The sequence below is a fragment of the Halichoeres trimaculatus genome, unplaced genomic scaffold (genome assembly GCF_033239565.1).
Source record: "Halichoeres trimaculatus isolate MK-OKI-2021-1 unplaced genomic scaffold, fHalTri1.1 fHalTri1_scaffold_1, whole genome shotgun sequence".
Taxonomy (NCBI): Eukaryota; Metazoa; Chordata; class Actinopteri; order Labriformes; family Labridae; genus Halichoeres; species Halichoeres trimaculatus.
Genome location: NW_027437179.1, coordinates 41,731,637 through 41,747,299, shown reverse-complemented (window position 1 = coordinate 41,747,299; position 15,663 = coordinate 41,731,637). Strand labels below are relative to the sequence as shown.

The 15,663-nt window shown below is 40.1% G+C and overlaps 2 protein-coding genes across 3 annotated transcripts in view; one reads left to right on the top strand and one right to left on the bottom strand.

Moving 5' to 3' along the window:
* csf1a (colony stimulating factor 1a (macrophage)) overlaps nt 1-2,533 on the bottom strand; it is an 8,909-nt gene extending 6,376 nt beyond the window's left edge. The window contains exon 1 of the mRNA XM_074677816.1: nt 2,241-2,533. Within this exon, the coding sequence (XP_074533917.1) occupies nt 2,241-2,273 (33 nt within the window). The 5' untranslated portion in view covers nt 2,274-2,533. The remainder of the gene's footprint in view (nt 1-2,240) is intronic.
* A 4,327-nt stretch (nt 2,534-6,860) lies between these two features.
* On the top strand, nt 6,861-15,307 carry optc (opticin). 2 transcript variants are annotated; one of them, XM_074675876.1, is made up of 7 exons: nt 6,861-7,043; nt 9,497-9,736; nt 12,026-12,197; nt 12,278-12,436; nt 12,608-12,810; nt 13,084-13,179; nt 14,840-15,307. In XM_074675876.1, the coding sequence occupies exons 1-7, from the start codon at nt 6,876-6,878 to the stop codon at nt 15,005-15,007; spliced, it is 1,206 nt and encodes a 401-aa protein (XP_074531977.1). In that variant the 5' UTR covers nt 6,861-6,875; the 3' UTR covers nt 15,008-15,307. The 2 variants fall into 2 exon arrangements, with proteins under 2 accessions (XP_074531977.1, XP_074531968.1); XM_074675867.1 differs by having other exon boundaries at nt 9,494-9,736; nt 14,840-15,304.
* Nucleotides 15,308-15,663: the final 356 nt, after the last annotated feature.

Sequence of the window (15,663 nt, the reverse complement as noted above, 5' to 3'; positions counted from 1 at the left end):
TCATACAAACCTGATAGACCAGACTTTAGATTCATAAACCCACCAGAAACAGATGTATGTCACAGAAATCATGTGTGTGTAACCTCCTCCCTCCTCCCTCCTCAGGCTCATTTGGAGTCTGACCAGCAGGAGGAGTCACATCAGGACACATCCCGTCCTCTCAAACGTTCCTCGTTTGTCTAAAGGAGGATCTGTGAGCTGTTGGCGCTCTGAGGAGGATGATTCTTGACGATCGGAGCTGTAAGAAGTGTGGCAACATCTCCACCGCTGTGATTTCCACCGGACAGACTGGAAACCACAGGCATGTGTTTGCCAGCCCAAAGTGAACCGGGACCGCAGATTTACGACCCAAGGTCAGCTGACACCAGAAACAATGTGGAGTCACTAAAGTTCAGCAGCTTCGCCCTCTGTTTACTCTGATCCAGCAGAGAGGCCCCGCCCCCTGAGACCTTTCTGATCTAATGATGAAAACAGCCACTGCCCTCAGCTGTGATAAAACACACTCAAACTGAACTGATCAGACACTTTCTCCTCCTGTCTCTGAAGCTGTTCTCTGGTTTCAGTCTGTCCTGAAATGATCTGCTCCTCCTGCTCCTCCAGCTCCTCCTGGTAACCTGAGAGGAGCGCTGGAGCGTCTGATTGTTTGCAGTGAGGAGAACCTGCTGCGCTCTCACAGCGTCTCCTCCTGACTGGACGGACAGGATGTCAGAGAGCTGAAAGGACACAGCCGGACTCAGAGTTCTCACACATTCAGGTCTCCCTGATCCAGACCCTGAGTCTCTGAGAAAGTCTGCAGGAGACAGGAGACAGGAAACAGGAGACAGGAAACAGGAGACAGGCTGTGAATCTACACTTCAGATCTGACAGTTTCCAAACACTCGCAACACACAGCGGCTGATTCACACACAGGAACACTGTCTGTCTGTCTGTCTGTCTGTAAGCCTGTATGCTTGTCTATCAGTCTGTCCATTTGTCTGTCTGCCTGTCTCTTTGTCTGACTGTACATCTGTCTGCTTGTCTGTCTGTCTGTCTGTCTGTCTGTCAGCCTCTGTCTCTCTGCCTGTCTCTCTGCCTGTCTCTCTGTCTAACTGCCCGTCTCTCTGCCTGTCTCTCTGCCTGTCTCTCTGTCTGACTGTCCCTCTGTCCCTCTGTCTCCCTGTCTGCCTGTCTGACTGTCCCTCTGTCTCTCTGTCTGACTGTCCCTCTGCCCCTCTGTCTGTCTGTCTGTCTGTCTGTCAGCCTGTCTGTCAGTCTCAGTCAGGAAATGAAGTGCAGATGAAGCAGAGGATGAGGATGATGATGAAGAGTGAGCTGAGCAGAGTTTGGGGGAATGAAATGAGGAGCAGTCAGAGATGATTCAGAGATAAGGCTGCAGAGAGTGAGTGGCAGCTTCAGCCTCAGATGATATTAAACTCTGACAGAGCTGTGAGGAGCCAGCACAAACAAAAGATAGCATCAGAGAGAGCTCCCCAACTTATGGTAAGTCCTCGGAGCGATAAAGAGAAAAACGATCTGAAGGACGGATGAAGACGGATCATCCCTTCATACTTTACATCTTTAAAACCTCTTCCAGGGTCACCGCAAACACAGAGACTTTGGAGGCTGTCCATGGAGCAGCTGATCAAAGTTTGCAGAACTATCTATCTATCTATCTATCTATCTATCTCTCTATCTATCTATCTATCTATCTATCTATCTATCTATCTATCTATCTATCTATCTATCTATCTATCTATCTATCTATCTATCTCTCTATCTATCTATCTATCTATCTATCTATCTATCTATCTATCTATCTATCTATCTATCTATCTATCTACATATATATCTTTAAAATACTCCTTGAACATCATCTTCACCTGGCAGACAGGACTGTGTTTGAGATTACATCATCACAGGGGACAAGTTTCCCAAAGGCAGCTTGGTGACCAGCTGCAGACTGACCAGCTGCAGACTGACCAGCTGCAGACTGACCAGCTGCAGACTGTCCAGATGTAGACAGACCAACAGCACACGGACCAGCTGGAGACAGAACAGCTGCACAACAACACTTTGTCCTTTTTGGAAATTTGGTCCAGTTCCTAATGATTTGGCTCAGACTGAGAGAAAATAAAAGACACAGACAAAAAGCTTTGCATTGCGGCAGCAGCTTCACCGATCAGCTCCAGACATGCTCAGAGTGAACCTGCTGTGATCTGGTTCTGAACCGGCTCTGAACCTGCTCTGATCCAGAGTCTTACCTTGGCTGCTAGTCCTGTCCTGTGTGTGTTCATCAGGCTGAGCTCGACAAGCCAGGGGGAACTGGGTCCAGTACCAGCAACATTGGTTCTGCGTGAAGGTCCAGGACTGAGGGGAGATGGTTAAATCCAGCAGAATGAGACAGTGGAGGCTCCGTCAGTCAGTGGAGGCTCCGTCAGACTGAGTGTCCAGCTGAGACCTAATCCTGCTGCATTCAGAACTCCAGCCCTTCACAGGGCCACTGGACGAGGGGGGAGGTTTATGGTTCCGCCTCAAAACAAAGGAGGAGAAAAGAGGAGAAAGGAGGAGAAAGGAGAGGACAGGGAGGGGGTACGGAAAAGAAAAGTACAATGAGCAGAGGACAGGAACAGAGAAAAGGTAAGGAGGGCGGGAAACATGTGAGGGTGGTAGGAAGGACAGGGAGGAAAGGAGGAAACGGTGGGAGGAGGTCGGGCAGCAGAGAAACAGCAAAATATAGACTTCACTACTCTCTAAACATTTACATTATACTTATCTATACACTAACATACTAATCTACACTTTATACACTTACATTATACCAATCTATACTCTATACATTCATAGCATCATCTACACTTCACTACACTTTTGACAATAACGTCATACTATTCTACACTCTAAAAAATAAACATTATACTAAGCTATACTCTAAACATAAACATTAAACTGATATTTACTCTAAACATTACCATTATACTAATCTACACTCTATACATTACCATTAAACTAATCTATACTCTACACATTAACATGATACTAATCAACACTCTATAGATTAACATTATACTAATCAACACTCTATACATTAACTTTATACTAATCACTACTCTATACATTAACATTATACTTATCTTTACTCTATACATTAACATTATACTGATCTACACCCTATACATTACCATTATACTAATATACACTCTATACATTAACATTATACTAATCTATTCTGTATACATAAACATTTTACTAATCAACACTCTATACATTACCTTTATACTAATCTACACTCTATACATTAACGTTATACTAATCTCTACTCTATACATTAACATAATACTAATATATACTGTATACATTAACATTTTACTAATCAATACTCTATACATGTCACTTTACTAATCTTTACTCAAAACTAAAACATTATAATATTCTTTGCTCTTTACATTAACATAATACTAATCTACATTCTAAACATTAACAATATATTTATCTATACTGTATACATTAACAGCGTCATCAACACTTTAATACACTCTATGCAATTACATTATACTAATCTATACTCTATATATTAATATTGTACTAATCTATACACTATACTCTAACATTATCTACACTGCACTCTATACATTAACATAACACATTTCTATACACTATGCACTTGCTACATTATCTTCACTTTACTGCACTCTGTACAATAACATTAAACTAATCTATACTCTATACTTTTTAAACATGATCTACACATTACTACACTTTTTACATTAACATTATACTTTTCTCACTCCATCTTTGACATTATCGACATTTTACAACATATTTTACTTAAATATTACTTTTGCATATACCATACATTTGCTTCATTATCTACACTTGACTACAGTCTATACATTATGCCTTTCTTATACATTTCTATGCTCTATCATTTGCTACATTATCTTCACTTTACTACACTCCATATATTAACGTTATTATTTTCTATACACTTTAAATTTACATTATCTACACTTTACTACACTTTTTGCTTAAACATTACTCTTTTCTTTACTCTTGGCATTTACATTAACTACACTTTACTATACCATATATATTAACTTCATACTTTTTTATTCTCTTTACTTTTACAACATTATCTACACTTTACTGCACTGTATACCAGTGTAGTGTGTAAACGAGTAAAAATGAGCTCATATTTTTATAAATGTTGACCTGAACTGCTCAGTTTTTTGATTCATGAACAGGAATGTGAGTGAAGTTCACTCCTGGGGCAGTGAGCGTCAGCTCCTGATGTGAGAGACGCCAAAAGCTGCCGAGAGATGAGGGGAGTTGCCAACAGGTGGCGGGAGGGGCCTAGCACCATGATCTTTGGCAACAGATCTCATCCCCCTCATACCCCTTTTCCACCAGTGCTTGTTTGGTGCTGGGACCAAAGAGCCAAGTCGGGTCATGTTATTGTAGCACTGTATTAGTTTGGTGGGAGGTGGCGTTGACTGTGGACGCATGGGACGGGGGATGGCTACAAAGTTGGAGCTGAAGCGCTTAAAACTAGCCAGAAATTTGTTTTACAACACTTGTTTCTGACTGCAAGACGGAGTGTGCTTTCCTCTCTCTTGCTGTGTGTTAGTGTGTTCCTGTGTCTTTGAGCTGAGTGGATCTCGGTCGTGTGCAATACAGAGCAGGGGAGAAATGTGAACACATTAACATGAGGCAAAGTGACCCCTTTATGTAAATAAGCTCAATAACATGAGGTTGTTTAGTCTGTTCAATGAAATAAGAATGTAATGACCTGATCTATTGAGAGGAAAGACATTAGTGCTTTAACTTTGCCTCCATTACAAAGACTGAATGAGGAAACTAACAAAACAATGGACGACTCACCCAGCAGCTTTCCTTTAAAGAATGACCTTTTTAACTGCTGGTCGTTAGTCACTGTGGCCCTCCCCCCGGCCCCCCATGTAGTCAGTGCTGAGCTCTGGCCTTAGACTGTATATAGAGTGGACAGCGTGGCTCCGCCTTTTACCATTGTACGGTTCTGAAGCCAAAATTCCTCCGTCACAGGTGCCGCCATTGTAGCAGTTGTGCAGCCAGAGTCTGCGCAGTAGAGACTGTGAGGGATTCTGGGAGAATTTGAGTGGAGAAGGTTTTTTTTTTTTCGAGTCTAATCACTTCTTGACTCTACCTCCAGACACATTTTACAATCCCCGAAAAAAATACACAAGAACATCAGCTGTCAATCATCGTTAAACGTGATGTAAAACCTTGTTTTTAACCTCGTATAACTAATGAAAACGAAACTTTTTAGAAAAAAAGAGGACTTTGATACAAGGCAGCCAAATGATATCTTCAAATCACCACAACAATCAGACATGAGAAACATTTCTACCAGGTGTATTTATTTTTTAAAGTTTGACCACAGCCCATCTGGAATGACTGGAGAGCCAGATTTTTTGACCCATACTGCAGCCAGCCACCAGGGGGAGCAGTTTTTGTGGCGACCTCATTTCGAGCCAAGCTGGGTCTGGCCCAGCAAAGAGTTGACGCTTGCTTAGTACCACTTTTGAGCACTTGGAGCCAGTTCTTCTTCTGTGGGGCTTTAACAGCAAATAGGGATTCTTAAGTGTGAACTGGTACAACACAGCTCCATACGTTTATGACATTATCTACACTTTACTGCAATCTACACATTGACAGTATACTTTTCTATACTCTTTACATTTAATACTACACTCTATGAATGTCTAACATATTTATATTTCTTAGGCATTAAAGGTCCCATTTTATGAAAAATTCACTTTATTAAGTCTTTTAGTGAAATTTGTGGGTCTTTGTCTTTCCTCCCAGCCCACAACATGTGATATTTAATGACCAAACCTGTTCTTAGTAGAGCTTGTGAATGTAAAATCCTGACCTAAAATGAGCTGTTTGGATTTCGGGGATTTGCTGACGTCAGCGATTCCCTTTTTGACCAATCAGGAGCAAGTCTGACCTGATTGGTCCACCGGAGCAGATACCCCCTCACTGCTCTATTTTTGGCTGTAAACAGCCACATAGTTCCATGCTCAAGCTTCCCATCTCAGAAGAAGACAGACTAAGTGTCTAGAGTTCATTTATCAGGAAATGTTCCAGCTACACTCAGTAAAACTGAGCATGTGTGTGCTAGTCCCTTCACGGCCGACTGCTTTTCCAACTTTGGACAGTCCAACAGAGGGCTAGCCAATAGACTGGTCCTGAATCCAGGCGCATTACCAACCATCCTCCAACAAACCTGGGACCCTGGAGATGTGAGTATTTTAAATGCTGTGTGCTGTGGAGCAGATGGAAGAGCTTTTCCTCAGTGTCCCCCCTGTCTCTGTGTTAGCTTCAGGATGCTAACTTTAGCTGCAGTTAGCCTGTTGTTTTAGCCTGTAATGTTACGGTAAACCAGCTTCTCTGTTTTCTAAACATTGTGCACTCAGAGCTCGTGGCGCTGCTCTCAGTGACGTGGAAGAGCGGGGCGGTATCAGCGGTGGCTCATTTACATATGAAGGCCACGCCCACTAAATCAGAGCGTTCTGAACAGAGGGGCTATGAGAGCCTGGAAACAATGCTGCTGTGCTTGATTTATTGGCTTTTTGGACCAAAACATGTTACTACCATTTCATGAAGACATCAATGATCCAGATTAAACTGCAGAATATGGGAGCTTTAAAAAACAGTGTTATATAAGAACAGCTAGCGATTCCAATGAGAAACTAACTTCACTCATTAAAAACACAACAGACTTTTTTTTCTGCATCAGTTTACTCAATGGAAAAGGACAATCCTCTATGTGTGTGTGTGTGTGTGTGTGTGTGTGTGTGTGTGGACAGCTGAGTACATTTTGAGGGCATTGACACCCCCCACCCCTGATTCTAATAATGAAGCTTTGTCCTCGGCCGGTCAGACAGACTGAGCACAGAAACACAGAGAGACCAGCAACACTTTCAAGACCACAGGAACCACGGGCCCCATCAGAACCACAGGATCCAGCAGAACAGGATCAGTCAGGAGAGTCGGGCTCTGGCACTCTTTGTGGATCAGAATCAGTAAGTTTTGGTACTTTAAGTTTTTTTCTGGATCTCAGGTGAGGCTCAGGTTTCCTCTGAGCTCTGACTCTTTAAAGACTCTTCAGCTGATCATATGATCATATATGTCACAGTATACCTGCAACCACTGCTTATACCTCATGCAGGGGTCATAAAGTTTATTTTCAGGTGTGTGTGTGTGTGTGTGTGTGTGTGTGTGTGTGTGTGTGTGTGTGTGTGTGTATGAAAGAGAGTGTGTAAGTGTGTGTGTTTCTTTCAGCAGCAGCATTAATCTCTGATGGAATTCTTAATCTGACTGAAAAATAGAGCGACTCTGTTTCCCAGAGTTTAATCAGCCTCAAAGAGGAGCTGGGCCTTAATCAGAGAGTTTTCATACCTGACAGCATGTGTGTATATACTTAAGGTTATATATCAGTAGACATAAACTGCAGACTGTGTGTATGTATCAGATTATCATGGATTAAACTGTTTGGTTTGAGCAGGTAACGTTAGTCTCTATTCTGGATTATTTAGATCCTTTTTGTGTGTTTTTAATGTGCTTTAATGTTTTTATGCTAGCTGTAACTGAACTACAATATCAGCTGCAATCTGACTCTGTGTGTATGTGTGTGTGTGTGTGTTCTCATTTATAAACAAATAGCACGGTTGTGTGATCAACACACACACACTCTCTTGTTAGGTTCAAAGCAAACATTCCTCCAAACATCTGAACAAACTGACAACAATCCAATCACACTCACACACCCACACACAGAAAGAGACACACACAGCGCCTGGCTGACTTTCTGAGCCCTTAACACACCTTTTTTTGTCAGTTAGCATGTTAGCAGACAGCTTTAATCTGCCAGAATCTTGCTGTGTTGTGTAAGGGTACCATATTAATGTTTTTTAATTCATATTTCTTTCAGTTTTGTGGATCAAATGTTTTGGCTAGAGGAGTGTATTGGTAGAATTTTCAATTTGTCTTGACAAGTAATAATTGTTGTGTGAAGTGTCAAAGTGCCGTCTCAATCCAAGTTACACCATTCTTTGCAGACTCACACACTCAGTCACTTCCCAGGTGATGTTGGTTCAGCCCATGAAGGCCCAGGGTTTAGGGGGGCATTGGGATTCAACCATAGTATCCAGCAGGGATGGCAAGTAACAAAGTACAAATACATCGCTACTGTACTTAAGTAGAGTTTCAGGTACTATGTACTTTTAGAAGTATTTATTTCTTTGACGACTTTTTACCATAGACTGTATAAAACATGGACGTAGTCTCGCTACGTCTGTTTATGAAACAGAAAATGAAGCAGATCAGCTATAGCGGCCATATTGGTAGTGGCAAGGGCTTCGCCTACAGCCATAGGGCACCTGTCAATCACGTGACCCTCAGCTGTGCCTCTGATTGGGGGAGCTCACGATCTAAATATCATCTGAACGGCCGAGTTAGAAAATAATTCACCCCCGTACAGTGGGAGCTGGTAGTAAAGTTAGCGACTCAGACAGGAGACGTTTTTTGAACCAGGCTGTAAATAGGTTAATTTCTGCTGTGAAAACGGCTTTTTTGGCTTGGTTTGTTTGTGACTTCCGCTACTTCTGGAGCCAGCCTCAAGTGAACACTCAAGAAACAGCAGATTTTAGCACTTCCGCATTGTTTCATATTCTCAGACCTGAGGTTGCCGCTTGCTTTTTGCTTTTACTCAGCTAAATTTCAACATAAATATTGGTACTTTCTACTCCTTACATTTCCCAAAAAGGCTTGTAACTTTATATTTAAAGCCTGGGCCTATACAAGTTTGTTTTTTTTTGGCACCACAATTTCAGTGTTGGAGCAGGTCTGCCACACCGCCCACACACGTTACACCACTAACGCTGGAGCAGCTGCAACAAACTGACGACGCTGAGGGTCCCACACAGTCACAGGAGCAGCTTCCACGGCCTTATTTGAAAGAGCTTTTTGAGTTTGTTGGTGCTAAAAACAACTCCTGATGTATGCGTTGCATCTTGTGCAAAACAAAACTCCAGGAAGTGGCGTTCAAGAGCAGCCCATCAAGTACATGAGGACACCAGGCGGGTAATGTTTGTTCAAACGATAACATTGCTAAAGTAGATTCCATATAAATTATCCTGCGTTTACCGTCAGTGAATCATGCCATAGGAGTACTCTACTTTAAAAAGTACTTTTGAGTACATTTCAGAGCCTGTACTTTTTACTTTTACGTAAAGTTATTTTCTCACAAAGGTATTTTACTTATCCTCAAGTAAGAGATCCAGGTACTTTTGCCATCTCTGGTATCCAGTTTAAAACAGTGATGCACGGATAACATCTCAATGCACAGAGACTGCATGACGCAATGCACTTCATTTCCGCTTCTTCCTGTACCCATAGCAACACCAGCAACAACAACAACAGCAGCAAGATTAACATTCCTTCCCAGGTGAATCAGCACTTTCCTTACTGTCAGCAGGTGGTCTCCATGTCCAACTCAAGAAGGTCTTCACAGTCCCTGAGGGGAGTCCTGGTTCTAATTCTGGACCTTGTCCTGGTCCTGCTGGGTGCCCTGCCCACCTCATCGGCCCCCCCAGGAGAACCTGATGCAGACGTGTTTGACCTGGAGAACTACGACCTGACCAATGAGATGGACTGGGAGAACCTGGATGCCAACATCTATGGGGACAGCTATGACTATGAAGACCTGGACCAGGAGGTGTGTGTGTGTGTGTATGTGTGTGTGTGTGTTTGTATGTGTGTGTTTGTGTGTGTGCACTTGTCGATGGATAAGGTTGTAAAAGCTTGGCTCACCTCAGTTCCTGCAGCTGGTTTCTCTTTGTGATGTTGTTTCTTCTGGACCATTTAAAGAGGTTTTCCCTGCTAAAGGGGCAGTCAGATCTGACCGTCATTTACCTGTCTGTCTTTGAACATGCAGTGGTGCAGCATCTACTCCAGAAACCTGGTCTTGATCAGAGCCAGTTTAAGGCCCAAAATCATCCTGGAGGTCTTTCAGTCCTCACTCTCAGTCAGCTTTAGACCATCCACATGTTGCAGGGTATCCAAAAAAACGCGGATAATCTGCATACGCTTACGCTTGCTTGCTAATTGCTTAAAGATACTATGAGGAAGATCTGTTTTAATTGGACTGCTTCGCCACCTCCTGGCCTGGAGTCTCATGCACACTGAGGTATATTACTTTTAGTGAGGTGTTTGTTTTGGAATTAAATGGAGATCATATTTCATCAAATTTTCTTTGTTGAAGACAACTTTTTACTGGACACAACGCGCTGAGGTAAGGTATTTATCTGTACAGTTACGCAGCTCTACGGTTTGAAGGCTATATGTAGTGCTATCGGCAGCCCAGTGCTCTGACGTATCTGTATGCTAACGTGACAACAAGTAAACACTGTCAGTTTGTATGTATGGTTATGCTCCAGTGTCCACTATCAGTACAAAATTAATCACAGAAATTGTTGTCAGAAGAGAGAAACACAGATATCTCTTCTCTCTGCTAAACTTCGTCAGGTGGCGTGGTGTTGTCATGGAAACTTAGGTAACATTAGAAGCTAAGAAGTAGCATTTGAATATAACCTATTGGTGCAGATAATCTCATTTTAAAGCGTGGATTACGATCAGGCAGATATCTAGAAGGAAGACTTTTTAAAGATCATGTAGAAACTCCTCACAGGGACTATAAAGCCGACAGTCTCAAACTTGAGTTTTAAGGCAGACAGTAAATTAAACTGGATCAGCAGATGTGTTCAGTCGTGAAGTCCAGTTTTTTCCAGGTCAGGCAGCTGGCAGAGGTGAAGCTTCCCTTAGACGACGGCACTTTGAAAACAGTAATCCATGCTTTTATCACATCTCAGCTTTATTGCTGTAATGGACTCAGTCAGTCCTCCCTCGCACGTCTCCAGTTGGTGCCAAACAGAGCCGCTCGCTTTTTAACTAGAGAAGGTAAGAAGGAGCACGTTACTCTCATCATGGCCTTAATCTGCCTGCGTACCTTAGAGTCCATTTTAAGATTATTTTATGTGTTTTTTTTTAACTGACTGGCCCTACATGGTGTCTAAGTCATTAAATGAGCCTTCTATTCAAGTCAGACAAACCTCCTCACTGTCCGTTTTTGAAACTTGCCTTTAAAACCATTTTAATCCTTGGCTTTAATCCAGCATTAGACTGTGCCCCTGATTCAGGCTTTTTTTTAATTTTTATTTTTATTTGTCTTATTTTATCTTATAATCTTATTTTATTTTAATTTATCTTATAATTTTATATTATTTTATTCTATAATTTCATTTTATTGTATTTTATCGTATAATCTTATTTTATTTTGATTTATCTTATAATTTTATATTATTTTATTTTATAATTTCATTTTATTTTATTTTATCTTATAATTTTGTTTTATTTTAATTTATCTTATAATTTTATATTATTTTATTTTAATATTTCATTTTATTTTATTTTATTTCATCCCATGATCTTATTTTATTTTAAGTTATCTTATAATTTTGTCCTATTCTATTTTATGGTATCATTTTATTTTATTTTATCTAATAATTTTATTATATTCTATTTTTCTTATTATTTTATTTTATTTTTTTAAATATGTATAGTTAATGCTTTTTTTTTTTACTTATTTTTTTTTTTTTAACCATTGTTTTTTTATGGCAGCATTATTTTCTATATTTATGTACTGGTACTTTGTTTGTTTGAGCTGTGGTTGTTTTTAAAGTGCTTTATAAATGAAGATGAGTTGAGATGAGAATTTTTTGGAGACACAAAAGGACCTGAAAATATATCCTGTATAGAAACTGAAAACAGAAGGACTCTTTATGACTGAACTTCAAGGACGTTTCTCAGTCACAGCTCCAGCTAACGTTATCATGTACAGAGAGCAGGACGGACACATTGACAGCAAACCCAAGTTAAATAAAGATAAATAATTATTTTAAAGTTTCTTCTTCACGTCTAAATCAAAGTCTGTCTCTTCTCTGGACAGGTTGAGGTGGGCTCCATAGCTCCAGACTCCGCCCCCTCTCTGCCTCAGTCCACACCTGAGCAGCAGGAGGAGCTGACTCCACCCACCCAGCCCCACCTCCCCACCCACCCTCCGTCCCCTGCCACTCTGGACTTTAAGGGGCCGGGTCTGTTTGGACCTGAGACTGGTTTGGGTACGTCACAGTGTTGATTGTGTACATGCATCATGTTTCTGTCCATCAGCACTGAAGCTCCACTTCCTGTCCACCTGCAGGTATGCCCACCTGTCTGTTGTGTGTGTGTATCAGTGGGAGTGTGTACTGTGATGATACTGGTCTGGACCAGATCCCTCCGCTCCCTAAGGACACGACGCGTTTCTATGGACGCTTCAACAGGGTCCGACACGTGAAGAACACGGACTTCATGAACCTAAGTTAGAAACCAGTCACCTGTTCTCACCTGTTCTCACTTGTTTTTCACCTGTACAGAGCCATTAATATAATCACACCCATTAACCTCTAACTAATGTGAGACTCAGTGAGCACACCTGTGGGACCTGTCAGGTGGATCTGAACACCTGATGTGTGTGTGTTTGTATTTTCAGAGCGTTTGCAGTCCATCGACCTGACAGGTAACCAGATCTCAGGGATGGACGAGGACGTGTTTGCATCTCTGTCTCACCTGCAGGACTTGGTGTTACCTGACAACCACCTGCAGATGTTACCCGAGCTGCCGCGCTCTTTGAGACTCATCGACGTGAGGAACAACCGTCTGGGCAGCCGGGGACTGCACGCGGAGGGTTTCAAGGTAAAGAGCCAGCTGACAGGTTTCACCGCACACACACACTAACATGTCATGGACTGAGCATGCTCACTTTGAAACAACCATATATATAATTATACATTTTATATAATTTATATATCCTAAGTCTATCAAAACTCAAAACATTACATGGTGTTGTGGCAGTAAAGAAATACAGTAAATGTGTGATTAACTAACTTTGGTTGTTGTTGTCCAGCTGCAGAGCGCCCTCTGGTGGACACTCTCGTGTATCAAACACAAAGTGTGTTTTCTTTGCAGGACATGAGTCATCTGGAGTTCCTCTACCTGTCCAACAACCACCTGGATTATATCCCCAGCCCACTGCCTCTGAGCCTCAGGGTGTTACACCTGCAGGTATACACACACACACACACACACACACACACACACACACACACACACACACACACACACACACACACACACACACACACACACACACACACACACACACACACAGAACCTTTATTTTGTAGGAGCTAGAACGATGACTTTGATGTTTGGGAATAAAAATAATATTTTTTATAAAAAAACTGAAAAAAGAAAAATTGGCATTGAGTAATGTTTTTTTTTCTTTTTCTTTTTAAATTATAAAGGCATCAACTTGTGGATGCAAACACTTCAGGGTCTCATAAGTCCTGTGGGGGCCCAGTGCTGTGCTATTCACCAACAATTTACAAATAATATGCAAATTACCTCCTCCTAGCCCCTCCCCTCCAACCACCCTCCTGACACCAAAAAAGTGACAGGAAGTTGAAACTGAAAAATGAAAGGAGGAGAAAAAAAAAGTGAGATCAGAAAGGAAAAAAAAATGTCAGACCAGAGGAGAAAAATCACTTCAATCATAGACTGTCAGTGATAAAACAATATCAAATAAAAAAATATGATTTATGTAAAAAAAAAAAAAAAGTAAAAATGTAAAAAAAAAATAAATATATATATATATATATATATATATATATATATATATATATATATATATATATATATATTTTTTTTTTTTAAAACATTTCATGTCCATGTTTTTTAACTTCAGGAAACTTTATCAATGCCTATTTGTGTTTTGATGTCATTATCAATTTTTTGATAAGACACATTTTTTAATACCAATGTTTCTTTTTGTAAAATAAGGATATGAATGAATTAATTAAAGTTTTTTTTCCTTCCTTTTTTTCCAGTGCAGAATATAAATTATTTGCAATTACTTTTCTTTAAATAAATAAATAAGTTATTAGGTAGATAAATAATAATAATAAAAGAAAAAAATAAATAAATAAAAAATGAATAAATAAACAAACAAATAAATTTTTCCCACAAAAAAAGGAAAAAAAATGGCAAATTTACTCTTTGTTATTTTTTTTAAATTCCCTTTTTTTATCCAGTCTTTTGCCTTTTTTAATTCTTTTTTTTTTTAAACTCATTTTACCTTTTTCAAAGGCACAAAACCCCTTAGATTATATATTTTTTCTTTATTCTTTCTTAATTAAAAAAAATGTAATTTAATGGGTTTTATGAAAATAATAATTCAGTTGGGGAGACTTTTATTCTTTTTTAAATTTACAACATCAAAAAATTTTAATGTGCGAGACTGTTTGTCATTTATTTGTGGTTTTATAATAGGAAGCTTGTTTTTTAGTCTAATAACTCTTTTCTAGAATTTAATTATAGGATCTATATATGTTATTTATGAATTCCCCTAAAATGTATTCCCTGTACAACATATTGCTTGTTTTATAAATAATAATAAATAATAAAAATACCAACAGAGTTTAGTTTTTAGTTTAGATTTATATGTGGCTTCCAACCAAATTTATGACATCTTTTTCATTGCTAATTTTGATTTCAAATATCAAACATTAAACTCATTATTTTGGCTCTGTAAGTTTGTAGGAGCCATGGCGGAAGCTTTAAACACACTTCAGGGTAATCTTCATGAAGTCATGAGTAAACGAGTAAACGCTGAACCTTCATCAGTTTCTCCGTCACAGATCGTGTTTTTCCGTTTCCCCTCCAGAACAATAACGTCCAGTCTCTGCACGAGGACACCTTCTGTAACCGACTGGACAGAAACTTCATCCGCAGAAACCTGGAGGACATCCGCCTGGACGGAAACCCGCTGGACATCAACCTGTTCGCCTCCTCATACACCTGTCTGCCCCGTCTACCTGTGGGGAGGCACTGACACCTGACAGAGTCATTATAATCAGCTCTTTAATGAGATGATCTCTGTTAGCCCTGACCGTTAAAGGTGAGAGGATGAATGGTTAAAGAAGTGATAACACTGTCAGCAGTAATGAACACTGGGAACACCTTCACCTGTGAAACGTCTGTTTCCTCAGGGAGGGAAACTCTCAGTGTGAAGCATGTTGAATCTACAGAGTCTACAGAATCTTTAATTTACACTAAATCTGATGTTTTCCCTCCGTCACCCTGCCAACAAACGTCTGTAAGTGCTGTAAATGTTTCTGCACATTAAATCATTTACTGAAGTGAGTCTGTCTAAACTCTTAATCATCATTTCCACTCAAACTGAGCCTCACTCACTTTCTATTGAGTCTTCACGTTTTCTGAGTAGCAGTGTGACTGAATTAAGAGTCAGACACCAATGAACAGCTTTTGCATTTTAATTATTCAAATTTATTTTACATCATTTTAAACTTTTCAGCATGATGTCTCTAAATCCAGCTTTAATCCATCAGGATGATTCTGAGATTTAGATCAAGGAAGTTCACAAAGATTAGTAAAAATGAACACATAATCCAGATAATCTGGCCTGGTATGTTCATCTGATTTCTGTAGAAAAACTTTAAAACATTTCGAGCTCAGACTGGAGCTCAG